We start from the raw sequence: 23,007 nt of genomic DNA on the forward strand, positions 1-23,007 counted from the left end.
AGCTTGGGGGCACGCAGGGGGTGCTGTCCTGCCTATAGGCACTGGGAGAGCCTGAAAAGAAGATTTAGGGGTCCCCTCAGTTCCCCAGACCTGGGGATCCCGGGGCTCCTTGCTCTGCAGCAGGCAGGGTCACCAGGCCAGAGCGACAGCTTGGGGAGCTGGGCCCATGTCACCCTGCCAAGGGACAACAGTCCTCAGCACAGGTGAGAGAAGGTGGGCCCAGCCGGCAGGCGGCCACCTGCTGCTTAGGAAAGACAGCTCAATAGATGTGAGCGTCCAGCACACGGCCTGCCCTGTCCCAGAACGTGTGATGCCCAGGGCTTCTCTCCATAAAGAACTGTCTGGAGTTGCCCAAGGGTCAGAGGAGAAGTGGACCAGGTGTCTCCCGAGTGGCCTGTCCTGGGCCTGAGACTGGACAGGAAAAGCCTGGATTGGTGATGGAGGTCCACCCCGGCCCTGCTCTGCCTCCTCCTGGGCCTCAGTTTCCCCATATGAGGATCCTGGGGGTCGGAGAAGGGAGTATGTGTAGTAGAATCCACCTGTTGCTCCCCTGGACATCCCGCCCAACTGGCTGCCCCACCCTGGGCTCCCAGCCTCCCAGGAATGTGCTTCTCCCCCAGCCGGGCACCTGCCTTATGGGCCTCAGTGGAAGGAGAGACAGAGTTCCCTGTGGACCACGACACCCCCTCCCCCTGCCCCGAGTTAGCCCTGGCCTGACCCTGAGTGGAGGGCCAGCCAGCGCCTGCTCAGTGCCTGGAGGCAGGAACACCTGCCCTTCCCCAGCTGACAGGAACCCAGCCTCCCTGCTGGCTCCTCCCTGCCCTGACCTGAGCCCTGGATCCCGCCCTGCTGCCACAGTCTACCCTGCTGGGATCTACTCTGCACAGCCCACCTCAGACGTGACCTTGGCCTGCTTCCCTGGAAAACAGAGGCTGTCCAAGGGGGTCCCTCAGCCTGCTCCCACCGCCCCCCTCTCAGCACCCTGGACCAGCTTCTGCTGACCTCTCCTCATCCCTGAACCACATGCATATCCCTTCAGTGCTCCCAGCCTCACTCTCCCTCCGCTCCCCTCCAGAATGGGGGCTCCGGGAGCCACTCCCCAGGAGACTCCTCTCAGCGTCCTCGTGGGTCCCTCGTTCGTTGGGATCCCCCAAGATAACTTTCTCACCTGGTTCTCCCACATTCTGTCTCCTCGGGGGGCCTCAGGGCCCGGTCCAGAGCATCCCTTATCTTCCACGCTCATGTCCAAGGCTGAGCTCCCACGCTGGTGAAGGTATGTCCGTCTGGACCCTTCCTCTCCCTCGTGCCCGCCATTGTCCTGGTCACGGGGACCTTGGCAAGGCTGCACCCACTGTCCTTCCCAGGCCACATCCCCCGGGGCTGCTCCCTGCCCTCCTCCTGAGCCCTTTCCTGCTCAGCTCCCGCCCCACCCCAGCCTCCCCAGGCCCCCCTGGCTGGGTCTACCTTCCCTCTCTGACCGCTGAAGGTCGACTCCCAGGCCTGGCCTCTTCTCTTCTCCATCTAGCCTCACCCCTTGGGCATCTCACTCAGGCCCAAGGCTACAAAGGCCACTGGTCTACTGATGACTGACACCCACATCTGGACAGTCTGCCTGGCCTCTACCCCAACACCTCGCTTGGATTTTTCCAGACAGATGTCACACAGACGCCCCGAACTCAGTGAGGTCAGAACAGAACTCTCCATCTGCCCACCTTTTCCTCAAGCGGTCTCCATCACAGTAACGGCCTCCGCCTTCCCTCCGCTCTGTGGCTCAGGCCTTGAAGTCATCCTTGCCTCCTCCCTCACAGCTCTGTCCAGTGGGCCAGCAAACCCACATCCCACCCCTCATCGCCCTCCAGGCTCCACACTGCCCAAGCCACCAATGTCCCTTGCAGCCTCCCCCTGCTCACTGATTCCTCTGTGTGCTATCCTCACAGCAGCCACAGGGAACTTTTTCAAGTGACAATTGAGCATCACCTCTTCACAGAGGCTTCCCAGATCTGCCATCTAGCATGGGGCGCACGACTGCATCCTCCACCCACCATGTGGCTGTTAATTCCGTCAGTGCACTGTCCTGTCTACACTAGCTCTCATGTTAGCACAGGCCTGTGACTGCCTGTCTCCTTGGCTCCAGCATGAGGGACAGCGTCTCTGTTGGTTGCTCTGTCTCCAGCATCTAGAACAGTGCCTGCACACAGTCGGTTGCCAACAAACAGCTGACTTTATTCATCACAATGAATAAAAGTAGCTTCTCTTTCCACCAAAATAATGAGGCCTCTCCAGCCGCACCCTCACGTCACCCCGGGGGTGTCCACTCCACAGCCGGGTCCTTCATCCAGCCCCAGAAGATTCCCACTGGAGCCACATGTTCCACCGCGGCCCTGGACTTGCCAGGGATTGGGACAGGCAGCTGAGCGCCTCATTTGCGTAGGTCAGGTGGCACCGTTTCCGGTTCTCAGAGAGAAGAAGGACCCGCCCTGGTTGCCCCCAGCCCCAGAGAGATAACAGAGCCGCGTGACCAGACCCTGAGTCCCGCCCGCCCCGACCACACCCCCGTGTGGCCCCGCCCCTTCCCGTCGCGGATCGGTGGTCCTTTCTCTCCACAACCACTACTCTTAGCCACGCCCCCGCGGTGGCCCGTGGGTCCTCCCTATTGGTCCTTCCCAGCTTGCCGCGAGGAGACCAGGGCCTCATTGGCCACACGTTCTCCTCCGCCCCGCCACAACCACCACAACAACTGACACGTGCTCAACCGCGGGGCCTGCTCATTGGCCCGAGTCGTGACCCGCCCACGCAACTCCCCCGTCCCGCCCCCGGCTCCCGGCCTCCTCCTCCTATGGGTTACGTGGCCCAGGCCCACGCCCTCTAGACGGACTCTCGGACGGAGACTGGCCAAAGCCGGGCAGGCGGGGCTTGGACTCAGGTTAAATAGGGCGCTGGCTGTCGGGCCACGTGCGTCTGGGTAGGGTCAATGGTATGGAGGGGCTGGCGGCCGAGTTCCTGCAGGTGACCGCGGTGACGCGGGCCTACACCGCGCCCTGCGTCCTTACCACCCACGACGTGTTGAGCCGGGTGGGCGGGCCGGTCGTCGCCATGGTTACAACCCGGGGCGGCGGTCGCCGTGGTTACTGCCCTGGAGGGGGATCGCCATCGTTACAAGGGGGTCGCCTTGGTTACGGTGGATCCCGGGCAGCCCCTGACGCCCGCCTGGTTCTGCAGCAGCTGGAGCTCCTCAGCCCCTTCCAGCTCTACTTCAACCCGCACCTCGTGCTCCGGAAGTTCCAGGTGAGGCCGCCCCGCCCCTGCACCTGGCGCCCCGCCTGGCCCGCCCCCGCCTGACCGCGCGCCCCTCGCAGGTCTGGAGGCTCGTCAACAACTTCCTCTTCTTCGGGCCCCTGGGATTCAGCTTCTTCTTCAACATGCTCTTCGTGTATCCTCCCCGCGCGGACAGGGCGGGGGCGAGGAGGGGGCGGGCGGGCCCGGCGGGAGGCGCCAGGAGCGGGGAAACTGAGGCCCGGCCCGGTGGCCCTTCCTATACCGGCGCCCAGGTTCCGCTACTGCCGCATGCTGGAGGAGGGGTCCTTCCGCGGCCGCAAGGCCGACTTCGTCTTCACGTTTCTCTTCGGGGGCGTCCTCATGACCGTATCTTTCAGGGCTCTGCAATCTCAGGCCGGGCGCTTCTGCTTCCGGCGTGTGTTGCCGTGGGGCCCGACTGAGCGCCCAGCAGGGGAGGGACCGAGTGGGTCACTCCAGCTTAGGAGGCACTGAGCCTGCAGCATGTGCTGAGTCCAGGTGCCAGGGCTAGACCCTCAGTGCTGGGCACAGAGTACCACAGGGGGATGCAGGAGAGCCAGGTGGGGTGCCTGGGGGCTGAGCCCCGATGCCAGGAGCAGGAGAACGTGGGGCAGGGAAGGGCAGTGGTTGGAGGCTGGGGTGAGGTGGAGAGGCAGGGCGGAATCCCCGGGGGGCCTGACTGGAAGGGCACACTGGATGGGGGAAGGGAAACCAGTGGAGGATGGCAGGGGTGGAGGAGTCAGAGGGGCCCCCGGCAGGGCTGAGGCCGGCACCCAGGGAGGGCCTCCCAGCACCTTGACTCGGCCCAGCTGCTGGGGCTGCTGGGCAGCCTGTTCTTCCTGGGCCAGGCCCTCACAGCCATGCTGGTGTACGTCTGGAGCCGCCGCAGCCCTCGAGTGAGGGTCAGCTTCTTCGGCCTCCTCACCTTCCAGGTGCCGTTCCTGCCCTGGGCGCTCGTGGGCTTCTCCCTGCTGCTGGGCAACTCCATCCTCGTGGACCTGCTGGGTGAGCCTGCCCGTCCATCCAGCCCACCCCAAGCTGGCTGGCTGTCACCTGAGGGTCTGTGGGGGGCCACCCCAGGCTGGCTGCTCCGCCACAGCCCTGCCTCCCGCCCGCACTGGACCTCTCATCTGTCCCCCTCCCCTCCTGCCCTCCCAGCGTCTCTCTTCTTACAGCGCCTTGAACAAGCCAGCCAGCCTGTAGGCTTCACATCTTCAGGCCTGACCTGCTGGTGATTGTGTGGGTCCTGACCGGGGTGGGGATGGGTGGGTCAGGGTTCCCGCCACCGCTCCTGCTCCTTGGATGTCCTCAGGCCCTCCCTTCCCCAGGTCCTGCCCACTTCTGGGCCCTGTAAGCCTGCCCTTCAGGGCCCACCCCGGCCTGCCCTGGGCTGGCAGTGTGTGCAGGACACCGGGCACCTGGGCTCTGGGGCCTGAGGTTACTCTGGGCCTGGCTGGGCCTCCAGGGCTGTGCATGGTTGCCTGGCGCAGGCTCTGCTGGCCCCGGGCTCTGGACCGTGGAGGGTGGCCTTGGCATTCCCCAGCTCTCCCCAGGGATTGCCGTGGGCCACATCTCCTACTTCCTGGAGGATGTCTTCCCCAACTAGCCTGGAGGCAAGAGGCTGCTGCTGACCCCCAGGTTCCTGTGAGTGTGGGGATGACAGCCCTCCCCCTACACTCCCTCAGCCGGCTCCCTGCCCTGTGGAGGACCCTGCTGGCCTCAGCTCGGCATGGGCCCCTCCCCACAGGAAGCTGCTACTGGACGCCCCAGAGGAGGACCCCAATTACCTGCCCCTCCCCGAGGAGCAGCCGGGACCCCTGTAGCAGTGACCCCATCCAGGGCAGGGCCAGCCCCAGGAGCCCGTGTCCCGGCCTCTGGCCGGCCTCCATCCCACCTCTCACCCCTGCTTGCAGTAGAGCAGTCTGTTCTGGAGGCTGGGCCTGTGCCCAGGGCCCACCCGAATAAACAGAATGACCTGCAGCCTCTTCGCCCACAGCACTGCTCCCCTGCCTTGGCCGGCCACCCCCTTCCATGCTGGCCAGGGGCTGTTGGCCTTGACCCAGGGCCACCAAGCCTGGTCCTGCCCTGCCCACCCTCTGCCCTTGGAGTGGGGCTGGCCCAGGGCACACCTCTGCTACCGCCAAGCCTGGCCTACCCTCTCTGACCAATTGTAGGTGGAAGGATAGGAGGCCCAGAGAGGGTGATGAACCTCCCCACGGTTGCCCAGCAAGAGCTTTGAGCTCACAGATGGCACACGGGGAGTTCTCATCTCAGCCCTGCCAGCGCCTTGATGGGCATTGGGCAAACTCACCTGTATTGGGCCTCTGCTCCCTGCCAGTCAGCGAGGGGCTGACCAGATCTCGGTGGCGGGGGCCAGGACTGAGCTGTCCTGGTTGTGCTGAGCCCGGTCTGCAGGGCTCCTGTCTGTGATGCTCTCAGGCCGATGGCTCACTTGGCCCCTCTTGTCCCTCACTAGTGACTGCCAAGTGGACCTTTGTCCCATTTTCAGAGCTGAGCAGCTAGTAGACTTGGCCAAGGCCCCGTGGGTTCAGGTGCAGAGGAGGGCCAGGACTGGGTCCTCTGCCCTTTCTGTGACCCTGAAGCCTTGAGATGTTTTCCCTCAGCAGAGTCCTGTGACTGGCTAAGCAGAGACCTCTGGGAAGTTCTGTTCCTGCCGTGTTTAGCTGAGGACTATGGGAGCCTCATCTGACCACGCAGCTCACTGTTCTCTTCTGTAAAGTGGGCGACCTGGCCAGCTCTCCTTCTTGTCCCAAACCTGTCCGAGTTACGGTTTATCCCTGGAAGGTCAGCAGCACGGGGCTTCTCCAGCCACATGTCATGTTCACGGGTGACAAAAGTATTAGCCATAGAATCTGACCTTGATTTTGGAGTGAAACCTTATGGAGCAGCAGTGGGCTCTGCAGTGGTGTGGGCCAGCCGTGTCTGAAGTGGGGGCCCAGCCCCTGGGCCTGGTGCCCTGGCCCTTCCCCAGGCCTCTCCCCACAGGTGGGCCGGCCTGCCCAGCAGGGTTGAGGCAGGCAGAGTTCGTTCTGTCCGGCCAGCTGTGGGGGCCCAGGACTGTCCCCTGCCCCATAGACTGAGCACACACCTCAGCAATGGAGCCCACCAATTTCCTAGGTCAGCCGGGCTTGGGTCTGGAATCTTATCTTTGTTCGGGGCCTTCCAGTGAAGCCCAGCTGTCCCTGTGCTGTGAGGTTCCAGCAAGTTCCACTCTTGGACAAAGGGAATGGGTTTGAGGAGCCGTCACATACTAGGATGTGCTCCCAGGAGCTCCCAACCCAGAGGACCAGGCCCATCTGCCCCTACATCCTGGCAACCAGGATCCCCAGTCCCTACTCAGAGCTCGGCCCTGCCCAGCGTGGGGCTCGGGCTGGGAGACAGGAGTCGCAGGGCCGCTGCCCTGCTCCCAGGGAGCAGAGCAGTAGTGACCCTGAGCCCTGCTCTGGCACGGAAGGTCCTGCCAGCAACTGAGGAAGGTGCCAGGGGTCCAGGCCTGTTACCTTCAGTAAGACTGCAGCTGTGCGCCCAGTTCACCAAGTCGTACTTGGCTAAGTGAGGAGACCCACAGGTGCGGCCCTCACGGATCCCACATCCCTCCTGTAGAGTGGGGACATTTCCACGTAAGAGACGAGGATGCAGAGGGAGCGGCAAGCTCATCAGAGACAGAGCTGGGGAGAGGCCAGAGCAGGGCTTCCTTCTCTCCACCCCACCCCACCCCCCCCAGCCAGCTCTGGACTGGGCCTGCTGCTCCCCATGTGTCCTTCCTCACAACCGGCCCGGGAGGGGGAGCTGTCCTGGGCCACGGCACCAGCCAGCAATGGAGATGGGCCCCAGTCCACCTGTTCTGAGTGCGCTGCTGGGAGGTGCAGGAGACGTGCACGTGCACACCAGCCTGCGTGCCCAAGGGCCGCAGTCTGGCTACTGCAGCTGCTGGAATGCACGCTGGTGACGTCCTTGCAGTGCCTACACAGGGCAGGGCCTCTGCAAGGGATGGCAGAGAAGCCATGATCCCGCCTGGGGGTGGCCTGACCACCTACCTGGACCCAGCGGAGCCCAGGGACAGCAGGGGAGCCTGTGGCTGCTTCATAAGCAGCAAAGGGGGCGGGGGCGGGGCTGTCACTGAAAGGCAGGTGGGCCCCCTGCCCTCTGAGCCTCTGGACCACACTCCTCATTTCTCCCTCTGTGCAAGGATGTGTGGAGCACGGGTCGGGGGTGGGAAGTGGGAGGGCCTAAGGAAAAGCAAGGGCTGTGCTCTGACTCAGGCCTTGGGTGGCTGAGAGCAGGGCCCTGGAGCCCTGTCACCCTCCACCTGCCCACCTGGGATCTGAGGCAGAGAATGGCCAGAGGCCTAGCCCCCCAGTTTGGCCCCATACTACCCCCATCCAGGCCCCGCACCTTGCTCTCCCCCATCCTTATTTTTATGCCACCGCGTGGAAGAAATAGAACATGACCTGTTGCCTTTTTTTGACCAAGTCTTGCTAGCCCTGCCTGGGGCTCCTATACAAAACCACAACCCCAAACAAGGCCTCTCCCTGACCAGAGACCAGGGTGGTGGGGACTGGGGCTCAGCAAATGGGATGTGTGCCCGGGGAAGGGTGACCTGGACGGCCCCCTGCCCCGTGCTCCTCAGGACAATCCTGGGCTACCCCCTTGCCAGAAGATGAAAGAAAGGCGGGCTGACCTTCTGAATGCTCCGTGGGAGCTAAGTGCCGGTAGGCTGGTTACCAGGCTGGGGCAGTGTTGGCCAGACGCCTCATCCGCCTGCAGGAGGGGAGAGGGCGGTGACCCAGAGCCAGCTTCCAGCTCTGGGTGGCTGTCCTCCCCCAGGGATCTAGGGCAGCCAGGAGCAGGAGGGGGGACAGACACAGGGCGTGGCAGGTGGGATCCCCAGCACCTGCCTAGGCCGGGGCCTGTCTGCTGCCTGGGGCCTGAGGCTGCCCTGTGTCCTGACTGCTCAGGCTTGCCCACATCTCCAGGGGTCCTGATACCTGGGTCTGTGCTGTGGCCAGGGAAACCCACCCTGGGGGCTGGACAGGGACTCGTCACCCGGAGGCCTGCCTCTGTAAACGCAGGTCTCCTCCTCCTGGACACCAGGTCAATGGGGAAAGGCGATGGTCCCACCCTGCCTGGAAGACAGTGCCTGTGGGCAGGGACAGCTGCAGGGGCCTGGAGGGGGTACCTTGTGTTCCTGTCCTGGTCACGGATCTTCTTTTCCATCTCAGCGTCCGTCAGAGTCTCCAGCAGCGGACACCACTGGTCAGCATCGCCTGTGTTCCGGATGGCAATCTCCACCGTGGGCAGGGGGTTCTCACTGTGGGGCAGAGAGAGGAGTACCTGCTGGTCCACGGAGCAGCAGCTGGAAGGCCCTCAGAAACCACTGTGCATGCCCCCCTCCTCCAACAGATAGAACAGGAGAGCCAGGGCATGGTGGGAAGGCCCAGGCCTCTCCTGCCTCCTCTGCCTCCTCCCCCCTGGGCCCGTTTCTGTGCCCAGTTCCTCAGAGAAGCACTTCTCAGAGGGGCAGCCGGAGATGCTCCTGTCACCTGAACCTCAAGGCAGAGCCGCCAGGACCTCCCCTGGTGACAACAGTGCTGCTGCCATGACCCCAGGCTTCTCTTCAAAGTAGATTCTCAACAGGCCCTTTGCTGCTGCCTCAGCATCCCTGGGTCTGCGAGACTGGGCAGGGGTGTTCCCTGTGGAGGTGCTTCCCTGGACAGGACAATGTCGCTGGGCCAGCTGTCACCACTGGACCTGGGGGGAGGAGAGGGCTGTCTGCCTGCCAAGGCCAGGACCCACCAATCAGGAAACAGACAGGTGAAAGGAGACTGAGAGGGTCCACCCCAGGGTCCTGGACGGCTCCTCACTGAGGGCCGCTGGGCCGGCTTCTCCTGAAGGTTCCACACACTTACCTCACAGCCCACTTCACTGGGGCTGAACTGAGCCCCGGAGAGGCTGGGCTCTTTGCTTAGGGCACAGAGCTGAGCCCCAGAAGCCTCGTCCCCGACCACTCCACCCTGGGGTCCCTCAGCAATCGCCCCACGGGCCACCTGCGCCTCCTCCTGCCCGGTGGACACACGGCGGGGTGGGGTCAGCCTGGGCGAAGGCTACGAAGGCTGGGGGGTGCTGAGCTGCCTCCTCTCTGGGCCTTGGTTCCAGGTGTGGGGGCAGGAAGCTAAAGAGGCCCAGAGGCCACAGCCGCCAGGAGGGCCCATGTGCCCCCCACCTTCAGGGCTGACCCCCAAATCCCCGGCCTGGCAGACACGCCTCAGAGTGTGGCCCTAACCGTGGTCCTCTCTCGCCCCTTCCCGCTGTCCCCCCTCCGGCCTCCCCGGCCCCTTTTCTCCCTCCTCCAGCTGGCGGCCTGCTCCTCTCTCCTGAGGCTGAGCCCCCAGAAGGGCCGCCCTGCTCTCCCGCGGCCCTGTCAGGAGTCTGCCCCCCCCCGCAGCCTGGAGCCCGCAGAGCCCCGTGAGCTCTGGGAGGAGGGAGGGCAGGGAGGGCCCAGGGGAGGCACCTGGCAGATGCTGATGGAAGAGAAGAGGACGGGGCCCCGGCAGGGCAGCCTTGGTTTTGACACCTCCTCTGGAAAATGGGGACAATATCACTGCTATGAGGGATTTTCAGAGGATTACTATTAGTAAAGCAGCCTACATACATCCAGGGAGGGAGCTTCCTAGGGGCCAGGGGCCTTGTCACACTGCAGCCTGGCCCAAGGTTACCTGAGTGGTCGGCGGGAGAGGAGCGTCCACCAGGCCTGACAGCAGAGCTCTCGTATCCCCGCCTGGTCAGCAGGAAGGGGACAAGAGCCGAATTCCGAGGCCAGGGATTTTACCTGAAGCAATTGGGGTGGAAGTTGCAACATTTCCATTTTGGCAATCTTGGCAGGAACTCGCTCACATTGCCACGTCACTGCAAGAGGAGCTGGGAAATTGAGTCCATAGCTGGGTGGCTCCATTCCAGCTAAAACCCTCCTGCTCTGGGGTAAGGAAAGAACACATTCTGGAAGACAGACAACTGTCTCCTTCACACCTACTCTGGAGGGTTGTGGGGGTGAGGTGACGTTATGCACATGACATGGTGCTTGTGTGTCAGTCAGCTTTTGCTGTGAGAAAACCCCCCTAACACTTAGCGTCTCAGAACAACACTCAGATCCTGGAACAACAACAGTTTAGCTCACCGTTGGGGCTGGTTCATTCGAGTGGCTCTCGTCTCAGCTGATCTCAGCTTCCTCGGGCTGTTTCGCTCAATTGCTGGGTTGGTTGGGTTGCTGGCGGACCTAGAGTGGCCCTGACTGGACCATCTAGTTTCTGCTCTGCAGTCATGCCCCACATAATGACGTTTCAGTCACTTATGGTCTGCATGAGATTAGTCCCAGAGAGCCTAGGTGTGGAGTAGGCTATTCTGTCTAGGTTTGTGTAAGTGCACTCTATGATGTTCGCACAATCGCCTAATGACCCATTTCTCAGAACGTATCCCCATCAGTAAGTGGCGCATGTCTGTACTTAATTTCTCATCCCCCAGCTGGCTAGTGACACAGGGTTCCAAGAGAGTGAGGGAACATGCACAAGGCCTTTGGGGCTTAGGATTGGAACTGGCACCCAATCACTTCTGCCACATCCTGTTGACCAAAACAAGTCACAAGGCCAGTCAAGATTCAGGGGCGGGAAAATAGACACCATCTCTTGACAGGAGGAGAAACAAAGTCACATTGCCAAGGGGTATGGATACAGGGAGGGGAATAATCAGAGCCATTTTGTAAATAATCTACCGTAATTTGGCAATTTATTCAATAAATGATGTCCAATATTATTAATCCATGACGGAAAATGTATTTTTCTATACTGTCTACTCATTTATTCGTTCAAGAATGTCTTGACTGTTCACTCTGGGTCAGGCTCTATGCTAAACACAGTGGGTGCGTTTGGTGTGTTAGGCATTGTCTTGCTACCAAGAAGTTGAGTTAATTTTGTATCATAAAAGGAAGCAAATATACTTCAGAGGAGATGCTGGTTCTCACCCTCAGCCCTTGACTGATGCCTGGTGTCCTCTTGTCATTTCCTGGAACCTCCAATGATAAGTTACCGTGTTATCTGTGACCCTCAGGATTTTGACTATGGGGCGGCTGTCTCTCTGGGCCTGGGTGAATTACCAATGAGCCGCTTGTGGCTGCTTGTGGCTCTGTCTGCCAGAGGATGATGATGAACTTTACTTTAGGATGAACCTGACGGACCCAGCAGGAACTGACAGAGCCTTTGGAGAGAGAGCATAAACAGTCCCGAGTCAGAGGGCAGTAGAAGGAACACTTGCTTCCCCATAAAACAACTTCTCTGGCCTGCAAGATGAATCAGAGGCATAAAGGGTGACGAATGGGGGTGATTTCCAAAGCGTTTTGGAATAGCATGGGACCCGCAGGGAAGTCACGTCCAGTGGCTGCAAGACACATCTTGTGCCCAATGACATATTCTCTGTCTCTTCCCGGGTGCCTGGAGCCCTGCTCCCCCTCCTTCCCTATCAAACCCAACATTCCTCTGAAGCTGAGGACCTTGGAGACCTGCTCTCCGGACCTGACGACTCCCAAAGAAAAGGAGAAGGCAAATGGGAGACTGAACCGCCCACGTCAGAGGGCCCTCCAGAGAGAAGCACTTGCCCTGTCCTGCCTGCCTCCCTCCTGCTCAGGCATCAGAATGACTCATGAAGAGGAGACGGGGCCATTCGCATCAGAAAGAATCACTTGTTGGGAGGTTTTCTCCCCAACATTTTCTGGTGAAAAGTGTCAAACCTATAGCAAAGGTAAAGACTGTCATCCATCACAAGATTCCACCATTAACCTTTTATTTTTCTTGCTTCATCACTTATCTGTCAGTCAACCCCCTTCTTATTTTCTGACCCATTTCACAGTAAGTTCAGTCATCAGCGCACTCTGGCAGGGGTGTTTCAAGAGCACAGAGGTCAGGACTCACATCCAGCTCCTCAGTCACCAGCAGGGGATCTGCACTTTTCATGATTATGAACCCCACTTTCAAGTGAGAAACTGAAGCGCAGAGGGGGACAGGACCTGCCCGGGGCCACACAGCAAGTAGGTGCTGGCGGGGGGAGCTCACCCACTCAGGGCCTTGATACTGGGAGCCTGTGCTCGGCCTTCCTGCTACGAAGGCCCCTGCAGGGTCCACTCCTCTCGCTCTCAGCCCAGACCTGCCCCTGCAGGAGGAGCCCGGGTCCCCAGCTCAGCGACTGTGTCTCTGCCTTCCCCCAGCGCTGCTGCTCAGAGCATGGGACTTCGGCCAGATCCGGGCGGGGAGCCCACGGTTGGAACAGGGCTCCGACTTCTCTTGTCGCCCTTGAACTAAGAGTTATTGGACCTCTTGAAATCTGTAAAATGGGCATGACAGTGCTTTCTGCCTCATGGGTTTAATGAGATCCTTCATGGAGATGTGTGAATGCTGACAAGAGGTAGCTTTTATGAAAGTTTTCATTAATAAGTGGGGTCATATAAATCTCAGTCTATAAAGTCAGCCAGGCATAAAAGTGGTACTTAGCTTTTTTCCTATAACTAAACTCAGTTTTATTTTGAGCTCTTGTTTTACATGGGACTCCTCAGAAACAGACCCTAACATGAGGATTCATGTAAAAGTGACTCACACGGACATGGTGCCAGGAAGAGCTGACCCAGGAGTAGGCAAGTGAGGGGGTCAAGCAAAGTCCCCTGGAGGGTAACCTTCACTCAGTCCTGCAGGACACTGGGGACAGTGATGGTCTCACATCAGAGTCCAGAATGGGGGCACGGGAGCTGAAGAACTTGTATCTCCCTGTCCCTGCACCCGTCAGGCATCAGTTAAGGGCTGTCCTGGGGGATGTGAATAGCCGGGCACCTCGGATTCTCTGGGTGGACAGGCAAAGGGGGTTCTGGAAACCTGAGGGCAGCCCTGCCACAAAGGGATGCAGGTGCTGGCCATAGGGTGACCGAGCACATGGGGAGACTGGCATGAAAATTCCAGAAGGTCCAAGGATGGAGGCGGGGCCCTAATAGCATCTGCTGCAGAGCCCATTGCGCCTCAGAGCAGAAATCTAGCCTCCGTCTAATTGGGGTGTCCCTGGGCGGCATACCTAGTGCCAAAGCAGGGCAGTGAGCTGGAGATCAGCTCCTTCCCTTCCAGTCTATTCCATCTGGCAACAGTTGCAACATCCTGACCTGTCTGGTCTTCGTGCATCTGCCTGTCTAGGTCATTGCCAAATGAGTCTGAATTTCTGACCAAGAGGTCCCTTCAGGCCCCTAGTGTATGCTGTAGGAGCCCTTTCACACCGCTCTGGGCTTTAGGAAACTCCTCCTCCAGGGCCCCAGTCAGCACCTGGATCACTCCTCTGCCCCCGCGCTGTGCTGTGCACAGGAATCTCAGGAGGGCAGGTCTCCAGCTCACAGGTCGGACCTATCCCATGCTGGGCACTAAGAACCTGGAGGTCTTCCCCTCTCCCCTCCCCAGGTCACACCCCAGGGAAGGGTCAGTGCAGGTGCCTGCTGCTCTCGGATGTCCCCACCTACCTGGGGGTGCTTCCCTGTCCCCCAGAATCACCTGGGAGTCAGGTGGGCAAGGACTAAGTCCTTCTCGGGGTCCTGAGCACTTTAGTTCTCTTACTCTCTGCTTCCTCCATTCCAGGAAGCTTTTCTGAGGATAAGATATCTGGTTTTTACTAAACATTCTTCCAAATATTTTATCGGCAACACAGGAGGGCTTCTGAATCTTCAGTGTCCATCAGAATCACCCGGGGACCTTAATCAAACTGCAGCTGTGTGCAGGTCCAGTCTCCGGAGAAAGACTTCAAAACTCACGAACCAGGGACGTGACTGCTTTATATGTCTTCTCTTCGTGTCAGCTCTTTCTCAGACAGAGGCGCCTGGCCAGCCACCGGCTGCCTGACTGCGGGAAAGGCTGAGCCGTCAGGACGCACGGTGTGGAAACACCTCCAGTCGGTGTGCAGAGCACCACGCTCCTGCACAGGCTTTATCCTGAGCGGGAGGCCCTTGTGAAAAGTTACCATAAGCTCTTTGATCACTCGACTCTAAGTGCCTCCTTGCTTCCATTGCTGTGTCCTCATTCCGCAGACACCCACAGTGACATGTATGATTTGGGGTGGCTTTTTCTTCCCTCCTGCAGCAGACTCTTTGCCGGTTCCTCCCCCTGGATTGTTCTTTCTTTTTGACGGGTATGGGGTGAGGCAAAAATCCACTTGACCGCGGGTTCTTCCTGAAATCCATCCTCAGCGTTGTTCTGTGTAAACAGACCACTTGCTTCGGGGGCAGGAGGCGGCAGAGCCCTGTGCTCAAGAATGTGGATCTGGAGCTGAGATCCTGTCTCTGCCACTGTTTAGCTGTGATTTCATTTCTCTGAGTCTTGTCCCTTCAACTGGAAAATGAGAGTAATAACGTGATCTACCACCAAGGGGGCTGTGAGGACTGAAATGAGCAAACGTACAGAAAGCACTTAGCACAGGAAACGTGTGGCTGTCACAGGATCCAGAACGGCGGTGTCTACAGTTGGGGTCTTGGCCTGAGGTTTCTCCTAAAAGTTTTCCAAGTAATGGCCAGCATTCCACTGGGAGCCTCTTCACTCCCATTTGGCTGCCAATGGTGAAGGAGAGAAGGACTGGGTTTGAGAAGCAGAGGGGGTTGGAAAATTCAGCCAGGGACAGGGGGCCAGTGAGAGGAGGGTTCTAAGTTTTTCTGGAGAATGTCCACTTTCCATTAGAGCAGAAGCATCATTTAGGATCCCGTGGCTCAGAAATGGCTTCGTTAGAAAGGACACTTGCAAAGAGTCGTGCGAGGGCAGATGGTAAACATTTGGCTTAGGTGATTTTCAGTTTTACATTTTAGAGAAGTCCCGGTTTGGGGCTGGGAGGAGAGTGGCGGGGAGTGCAGACACAGCTGGACAGCAGCAACCGTTTATCCGGGTCTCCTGTGTGTTAAGCATTCTTCTAAGAACTTTACATGGACGATCTTATCTCATCACGTCTCTGTCAGCTCGGGCTGTTATAACAAATACCACAGATGGGGTCGTTTAAACAGCAAACTTTTTTTTTTTTTTTTGTGAGGAAGGTCAGCCCTGAGCTAACATCCGTGCTAATCTTCCTCTTTTTGCTGAGGAAGACTGGCTCTGAGCTAACATCTATTGCCAATCCTCCTCCTTTTTTCCCCCAAAGCCCCAGTAGATAGTTGTATGTCATAGTTGCACATCCTTCTAGTTGCTGTATGTGGGACGCGGCCTCAGTATGGCCGAAGAAGCGGTGTGTCAGTGTGCGCCCGGGATCCGAACCCGGGCCGCCAGTAGCAGAGTGCGTGCACTTAACCGCTAAGCCACGGGGCCAGCCCCTAAACAGCAATCATTTATTCCACAATTCTGGAGGCTGAGAAGCTCAAGGTCAGCAAACATTTATTCTCACAGTTCTGGAGGCTGAGAAGCCCAAGGTGAAGGTGCTGGCAGGTTTGGTGTCTGGTGAGAGCCTCTTCCTGGCTTTTGGATGGCCACCTTCCTGCTGTGTCCTCACATGGCAGAGAGAGAAAGGAAGCCAGCTCTCCCGTGTCTCTTCTTATAAGAGCATGAACCTGTGGGAGATCAAGATTTGGCCACCCTGAAATATATCCTTTACCTTGATTGTTTTCTCTGAGGGACATTTGACCTCCCCCACTAACTGCCTAAAGAATTTGACATGGTGGCTCCTTCCTGGAACAGATCTTCTATCATGATGGCTGTAAAGATAATGTAGGATAGAGGTTATAATAGGAAAGGCACCAAGCCTCTTTTATCAAAAACTTTGTCTCTCCCTGACCACATTATCTATAGATGACCCTGAAAAGAATTGTCCTCCTGCCCTCTGAAGTCCCAGGCCACTACCCACCCCCAACACGCTCCTCGCCTTTAGCTGCAGTACTTAGGCAAGCAGCTTAGACAGAGGGACGAGTTGCTCATTTCTGAGTTTCTCCCATGTATACATGTTATTAAACTTGGTATTATTTTCTCCTGCTAACCTGTCTTGTTGATTATTTGGCCAGCCATACGAACCTTAAGGAAAAGGGCAGAGGGAGATTCTCCCTCTTCCCCCGACAAACCCATCATGAGGGCTCCTCTCTCCTGAAAGTTTACCTCCCAGAGGCCCCATCTCCAAACACCACCACACTGGGGGTTATGGTCTCAGCATATGAATTTTGGTGGACGCAGTTCATCTATACCACATTCTACCACTATCACCTACTAGGTGCCTCAAGAGACTCAAAGGTGGGTTTGGAAGCAATTAACTTTGTTTCCAAGTTGTGTCTTTTCCTTTTTTGTGTTAAGAAGATGTAACAACCATCAATCCTGAAACTGACCAATCCTCACCACAAGAGCTATGCTCGTGACCTTTGCCTTATTTTTAATGCAAAGATCTCTCCAGGAGGAGCTTAGGCCTCATTATGTGGAAGCTTGTTCTCCAACTGAGCCCGTGCAAGCGAATACCCACCTCTCCCTTTTGAATATTCATTCCCCAACCAAATAAAAGTTCCTGCTTCCCTTTCTTCAGGGATGCCATAACTTCGGAAGTGATTCCTCGTGGCCTCCTATTTGCTGCAAATACACTTTACTTTGTGAGACAACTTCCACTGGTGTAGAGTCTTATTTAACTCACCAGGAGGCGAGCCCACTTGGTTTGGTATCAAATTGGCGACTCAGAGGGGACATACCACTTCGTGGTGACTGTGCCGCCGGCTTGACGTCGCTGCCCTGTTGGGAGACCCAGCGGTCGCAGTGAGTGCTTTGCTTGGAGGATCTTTCCCATGGAGGTGAGTGGTGCCAACCCCACGGCATGCTGTGAGTTATCTTCTTAAGTTGTCTCACAAAGCCTGTCTGTTGGGGCCTGGCTTAGGGTTTTGAGTCCTCACCCAGATGTAGCCTGGCTCAGGGGAGTGAGAGTCCCCTCTGTCTAGAAGGGTTGCACGACCCAGCCACTCTGGAAGGGCCGGTGCTCGGTTCTGGCGAAGCGGGAGCAATCCCTGGTGACTAGTCAGGGGTGATACCCCATCGGGAGATTGAGTTTCATCTGGAGTGACGAGGTGGGGGTTTGAGGCCCCTGAGGTCACTGAGTCTGTCTTTGTGTTGTGCCTGTGATCAGAGGAGTGGTCCCCTTGGATGGGGTTAAACCCCTCTGGAGTTGCTGAACTGGTTTTGGTTTGTGTGAGTTTTTGTCGAGGACGCTCGACAATGCATTTTTGTCAGGGACGCTCGACATAGCGTTTTTGTCAAGAACGCTTGACATTTTCCACAGTCTGGCTTTTCTGGACTCCTAGGTTTTTTTTCTCCTTGCCCTCCCTATCAGTGGTCGCTGGGTGAAACCCAGCGTCCACCTCTTTTATTTTTCCTTAAGGGTTTAGTTACATGGCGTGGGTCTGGTTTCAGGCTATTAGGGTGCTAAACCTACTCTGGGAACAACCTTGTGGCATCTGCGTCACCACTAACCATTACAGGTTGCTTCCAGGAGGCTGGAAACAGACCATAAGAGAAGGCCCTGGAATATGGGGGGAACAGGCTCCATCACAGAGGAGAGCCCATTGGGCTGCATCCTCCAGATTTGGAAGGTCTTCGAGTATTCCCCATTGACGGGAGAACAGATGATTTTTTTATGTTAACACAGCCTGGCCTCAATATTCACTGGAAGATGGGGAAAAATGGCCAGAAAAGGGGACCCTAAATGTTAAATGGGAAGAAATCACTTATGCCCAGTGCTTCATGGCGCTATGTCTCTGATGAGGAGGACCTGCTCCTCCAAGTCAGGAACCATGGGACTGAGGGAAGCCCACCTCAGAGTCCACCTCGCTCAGATACTCCAGCTTCGGACTAGCTGGTGAGCCCCGAGAGACTCCAGAGGCTGTAATAGGGCCAAACCCCTTACTATCCCCCCAAGCAATCCCTCTACAGGAAATTGGACTCTCCAACAGCCAAAGACCCTTCACCCTCCTCTTCCAGACAGTACAACTAGATTGAGAACCAGTTACAAACTTGAGATATATCCCCTAAGACAGATACCTGATGGTGAGGGGAGATTTATTAATGTGCGCGTCCCCTTGTCCACCTCTGATCTGTATAATTGGAAGGCACACACTAAAGGATTGAGGGCTGACCCAGAGGAGTTCATAAGCCTGATAAAGGGAAACTTCTCCACTCGTAATCCAACCTGGGAAGATATTCAAAGCCTGTTAACTACACTCCTCACGGCTGAGGGAGAGTCATCTGTTCTGAGCCAGGACCAGACACTCACAAGCCTAGTGAACAGGCTGCGCCAGGGACTGACCCTGGTGGAATCCCAGGGATGCTGAAGATCAAGAAATCTAGGATAAATTTTCGGGGTTTGCTTTTGAAAGCCATGAAAATAGTAAGGCAGCTACCCATTAAATGGTCTAAACTAAGAGAGGTCCAACAAGGCCCTGAGGAAAACCCCTCTGCCCATTTTTCAGAGGCTGCGGGACTGCCTCAGGCCATATACAAATTGGAACCCCGAGGCCCAGGGCAGTACACTGGTTCTTAATACCTGTTTCACATCTCAAAGTGCTCCAGACATCTGTAGAAAACTCCGGAAGTTGGCTATAGGTCCTGATACTAACCCTGCTCAACTAGAGGAGGCTGCATCTAGGGTGTACAATAACCAGGATGAAGCCAAGGATGAAAAGGAAGACAAGAAGATAAAAAAACAAGCCACCCTGTTAGCTGTGGCCCTCCAGTCTACTCAAGGTAACCCAAGGGAGAGAAGAAAGACGCCATGGGTGAGTGACCCCAGCCCCACCGAGGGACCCAAAAGCCACCAACAAAGTTGGGGGCTAATCGGTGCATGTACTACAAACAGGAAGGGCATTGGCAGCAGGATTGTCCAAACTGTCCCCATAGAGGGAGGGGATTGAACAAGACTGAGCCATGGCAACTTCCCTTGACTACAGGTGAGATGTGACAGGGCTATGGGGCTCCCCAATTAACTCTAGGAGCCCTGGGTGACCTTGGCAGTAGGAAGAGAACATATTAAAAACTCTTGCTCAATGTTGGAGCCATATTCTTGGTTTTGAATGCCCAAAACGGAAACCTTTCAAAAAGAAAGTGTGACATAAAAGAGGTATCAGGAAAAGGAGAGACCAAAAGGTTTCTGGAGCCCTTGACCTGTGGAATAGGATAAAAATATGCTGGAGCACTCTTTTCTGTATGTACCAGAATGCCCTGTGCCCTTTCTAGGGAGGGACATGCTATCTAAAGTTAGAGCTCTCCATAAGCTGGGAACAAGATAAAATAGAGATCCAAGTTCCCAAAAGGAGTTCAGCTTATGACCCTATTACAGGATATGTCGAGCAAACTTGAAATTACAGGCACAAGGACAGGTGGGGCGAGCAGCTGGTGCCAATGCCAGTAAAGGCAAAATTGAAGCAGATGGATCACTGGCTCTGGGTAAGATGGTAACCCTTGAAACCAAAAGCTGTAAGGAGAAATCTTTCCTGTAATCAATGGGCCTTTAGAACAGGGAAATATAGATTTGTAAAAGCCTGGGAACAGGGGAATATAAATGTGTTCAAGAATTTACTGCTGTCAATGCTATACAGTACTGGGTTTATAATAGTAGATGTGTTCATTTTGTTTCTAACACAGAGCTCCTAAAACCCTTGTAGTTTCCCACATAAGAACCATAGGGGGGTTGGCCCAGTGGCGCAAGCGGTTAAGTGCGTGCGCTCTGCTGCGGCGGCCTGGGGTTTTCGAGTTCGGATCCCAGGCGCGTACTGATGCACAGCTGGTCGAGCCATGCTGTGGCAGCGTCCCATATAAAGTGGAGGAAGATGGGCACGGATGTTAGCCCAGGGCCAGTCTTCCTCAGCAAAAAGAGGGGGATTGGCAGATGTTAGCTCAGGGCTGATCGTCCTCACCAAAAGAAAAAAAAAAAAAAGAACCATAGGGACATCCTTTGTTATGATAAATACTTTAGTCCTACCTTTGGAAAGCCCCTAAAGGTGGAGGCTTGTTGTCAGGGAAACCAATTGCATGATTTGGGGATTGGAACTTTAAGCCCTATCCTCCTCCCCACTTCCCCAGGGTGGGGAGAGGAGCTGAAGATTAAGTTCAATTACCAAATGTCAATGATCTAATCAACTATGCCTGTGTAATGAAGTTCCCATTAAAGCCCAAAAGGATGAAGTTTGGAGGGCTTCCGGATTGAGGAGCACATGGAAATTTGGGGAGAGTGGCATGCCCAGAGAAGATCTGGGAGCTCTATGTCCCTTTCTATATATTTTGCTCTATGCGTCACTTCCATATGGCTATTAAGTAAAACGTTTTCCTGAATTCTGTGAGCCACTCTATTGAATTAATCAAACCCAAGGAGGGGATTATGGAAACCTCTGGTCTGCAGCTGGTTGGTCAGAAGCACAGGTGACAATCTGGACTTGCAATTGGCATCTAAAATGGGAGGCAAAGGGTAATCCTGTGGGACTGAGTCCTTACTCTGTGGGATCTGACACTGTCTCCAGGTAGACAGTGTCAGAATTGAGTTAAATATGTTAAACTTCGTAGCCAGTAAGGGATATAAAGGGTCTAAAGGAAAGGCACAAATATCTAAAAAGAGACTGTAAAGTATTTGGGGTTCATGAAAGACGAGGAATAAATATAGGAGTGCTAACCTAAATGTTGGGAGCCCTAAAAAGAGTGGTAGCCTGTTTCTCAAAGCAGCTAGACACCGTGGAGAAAGGACAGCCCCATGCTTGAGAGTTGTAGCCGCCACCTGCCTCCTAATCAGGAAAGCAGAAAACTGACTGTGGGCCAACCCATGATGGTGTGGACCCCCCATCAAGTCTCCTCCCAGCTAGAGACTAAAGGACGTCTAGGCTATCCCAGAGTAGAATCAGATTTCCTTAAAGCCCTGTCATACCTGTTCGCCCAGAGGTGATTGATCAGGTTTGCTCTAGCTGCAGAGATCTCCAGAGTGAACCACTGCCTAGTGCAGAGGAAGTATGGTTTGTAGATGGGGGCAGTATCAGGAATAATGGACAGAGAAGAGCAGGTTCTGCAGTAGTGTCTCTGCATACAACCCTAGAGGCCAAGAAGGGACTGACACTAGACACCTCGACCCAAAAGACAGAAATAATTGCATTAACCAGAGCTTTGGAATTGGTAAAAGAAAAAAAAATAACAATATACATGGACTCTAAATATACTTTAATTCACGCTCATGGAGCCATTTGAAAAGAAAGAAGACTCCTTAATAGCAGCAGTAAAAAATTGTCATGGGCCAGAGATCCTTAAAGTGCTGGAAGCAGTACAGGGCCCCAAGGCAGTATCTGTGATCCATTGTAAAGGCCATCAAACTAGGGAATCTGAGGCCATGAAAGGAAATAACTTGGCAGATGCAGCTGCTAAACGAGCCACTATATCGGAAGAGCTTCTCCGATTGCCATTAATTCCCACTCTACACTCCTATGAGTCTACACCAGTGTATTCCCCTGATGGAGTAAGGGAAGCCACAACACAGAGTTCTCAGTGGTCCCCAATAGTTAAGGGGTGGATGATAAACCCATGGGGGAAGATTTGGGTCCCCAAACAAACAGCTTAAGGGCTCCTTAAGAGTGCTCATGATTCTACCCATTATGGAGAAGAGACCTTATACCTATGGTTGACGAAGGTCATAAGCACCCCAGGTATAAAAAAAAATTATTGAAAAAAATAACTGGGCAATGCGTTTATTGCCAGAAGAATAATGTACAAACTAGACCTCCTGTACCTCCCCTTGCCAAAGCAACTCAAATTTGAGGACTTTACCAGGGAAAGACTGGCAAGTTGATTTTACTCTTATGCTGATGGAGCTCAGGGCAAGCTACCCCAGGAGGCACCACTCTGGTACGCTGATTATTTCGATTATTTCGAGCTGAAGACAATAAGGACTCAGAGAACTCAGGAAGAATATTTGAGTTTCCCCTCCCAAACTGCCTAAAGAATTTAAAACAAAAGATCTGTTTCAGGAAGGAGTTATTATCATGATGGCTGTAAAGATAATGTAGGATAAAGATTACAATAGGAAAGGCACCAAGCCCCTTTTATCAAAAACTGTCTCTCCCTGACCACGTTATGTATAGACGACCCTGAAAGAATTGTCTTCCTGCCCTCTGAAGTCCGAGACCACTACCCACCCCCAACACGTTCCTCGCCTTTAGCTGCAATACTTAAGCAAGCAGCTTAGACAGAGGGACGAGTTGCTCATTTCTGAGTTTCTCCCATGTATACATGTTATTAAACTTGGTATTATTTTCTTCTGCTAACCTGTCTTGTTAATTATTTGGCCAGCCATACGAACCTTAAGGAAAAGGGCAGAGGGAGATTCTCCCTCTTTCCCCGACAATGCCCACGGCCCCTGGAGGGTACAAATACCTCTTTGTATTTGTGGATACATTTACAAGAGGATTGAAGCCTTTCCTTGTAGGTCTAAAAGGGTGAATAAAGTAACAAAAGTGTTGTTACCCCGTTTTGGGTTGCCTAGATTAATTCAGAGTGACAATGGGCCAGCTTTTATGTCAATAATAACCTCTGAAGTCCATAAAATTCATACTGGAGAGAAACCCTTTCAGTGTAATGAGTGTGGAACAATCTTCAGTTACCATTCAGCCCTTATACATCAGAGAATTCACACTGGTGAAAACCTTATGCATGTAAAGAG

The 23,007-nt window shown here is 55.5% G+C and overlaps 1 protein-coding gene across 1 annotated transcript; it reads left to right on the forward strand.

Annotated features, from left to right (window-relative positions):
• The first annotated feature begins 2,976 nt into the window (after positions 1-2,976).
• LOC131398612 (uncharacterized) lies at positions 2,977-8,781 on the forward strand. Its single transcript, XM_058532249.1, has 8 exons — positions 2,977-3,285; positions 3,357-3,430; positions 3,549-3,642; positions 4,104-4,299; positions 4,453-4,525; positions 4,848-4,938; positions 7,946-8,027; positions 8,538-8,781. The coding sequence occupies exons 1-8, from the start codon at positions 2,977-2,979 to the stop codon at positions 8,720-8,722; spliced, it is 1,104 nt and encodes a 367-aa protein (XP_058388232.1). The 3' UTR covers positions 8,723-8,781.
• The last annotated feature ends 14,226 nt before the right edge of the window (positions 8,782-23,007 follow it).

The sequence above is a fragment of the Diceros bicornis genome, chromosome 35 (genome assembly GCF_020826845.1).
Source record: "Diceros bicornis minor isolate mBicDic1 chromosome 35, mDicBic1.mat.cur, whole genome shotgun sequence".
Taxonomy (NCBI): Eukaryota; Metazoa; Chordata; class Mammalia; order Perissodactyla; family Rhinocerotidae; genus Diceros; species Diceros bicornis.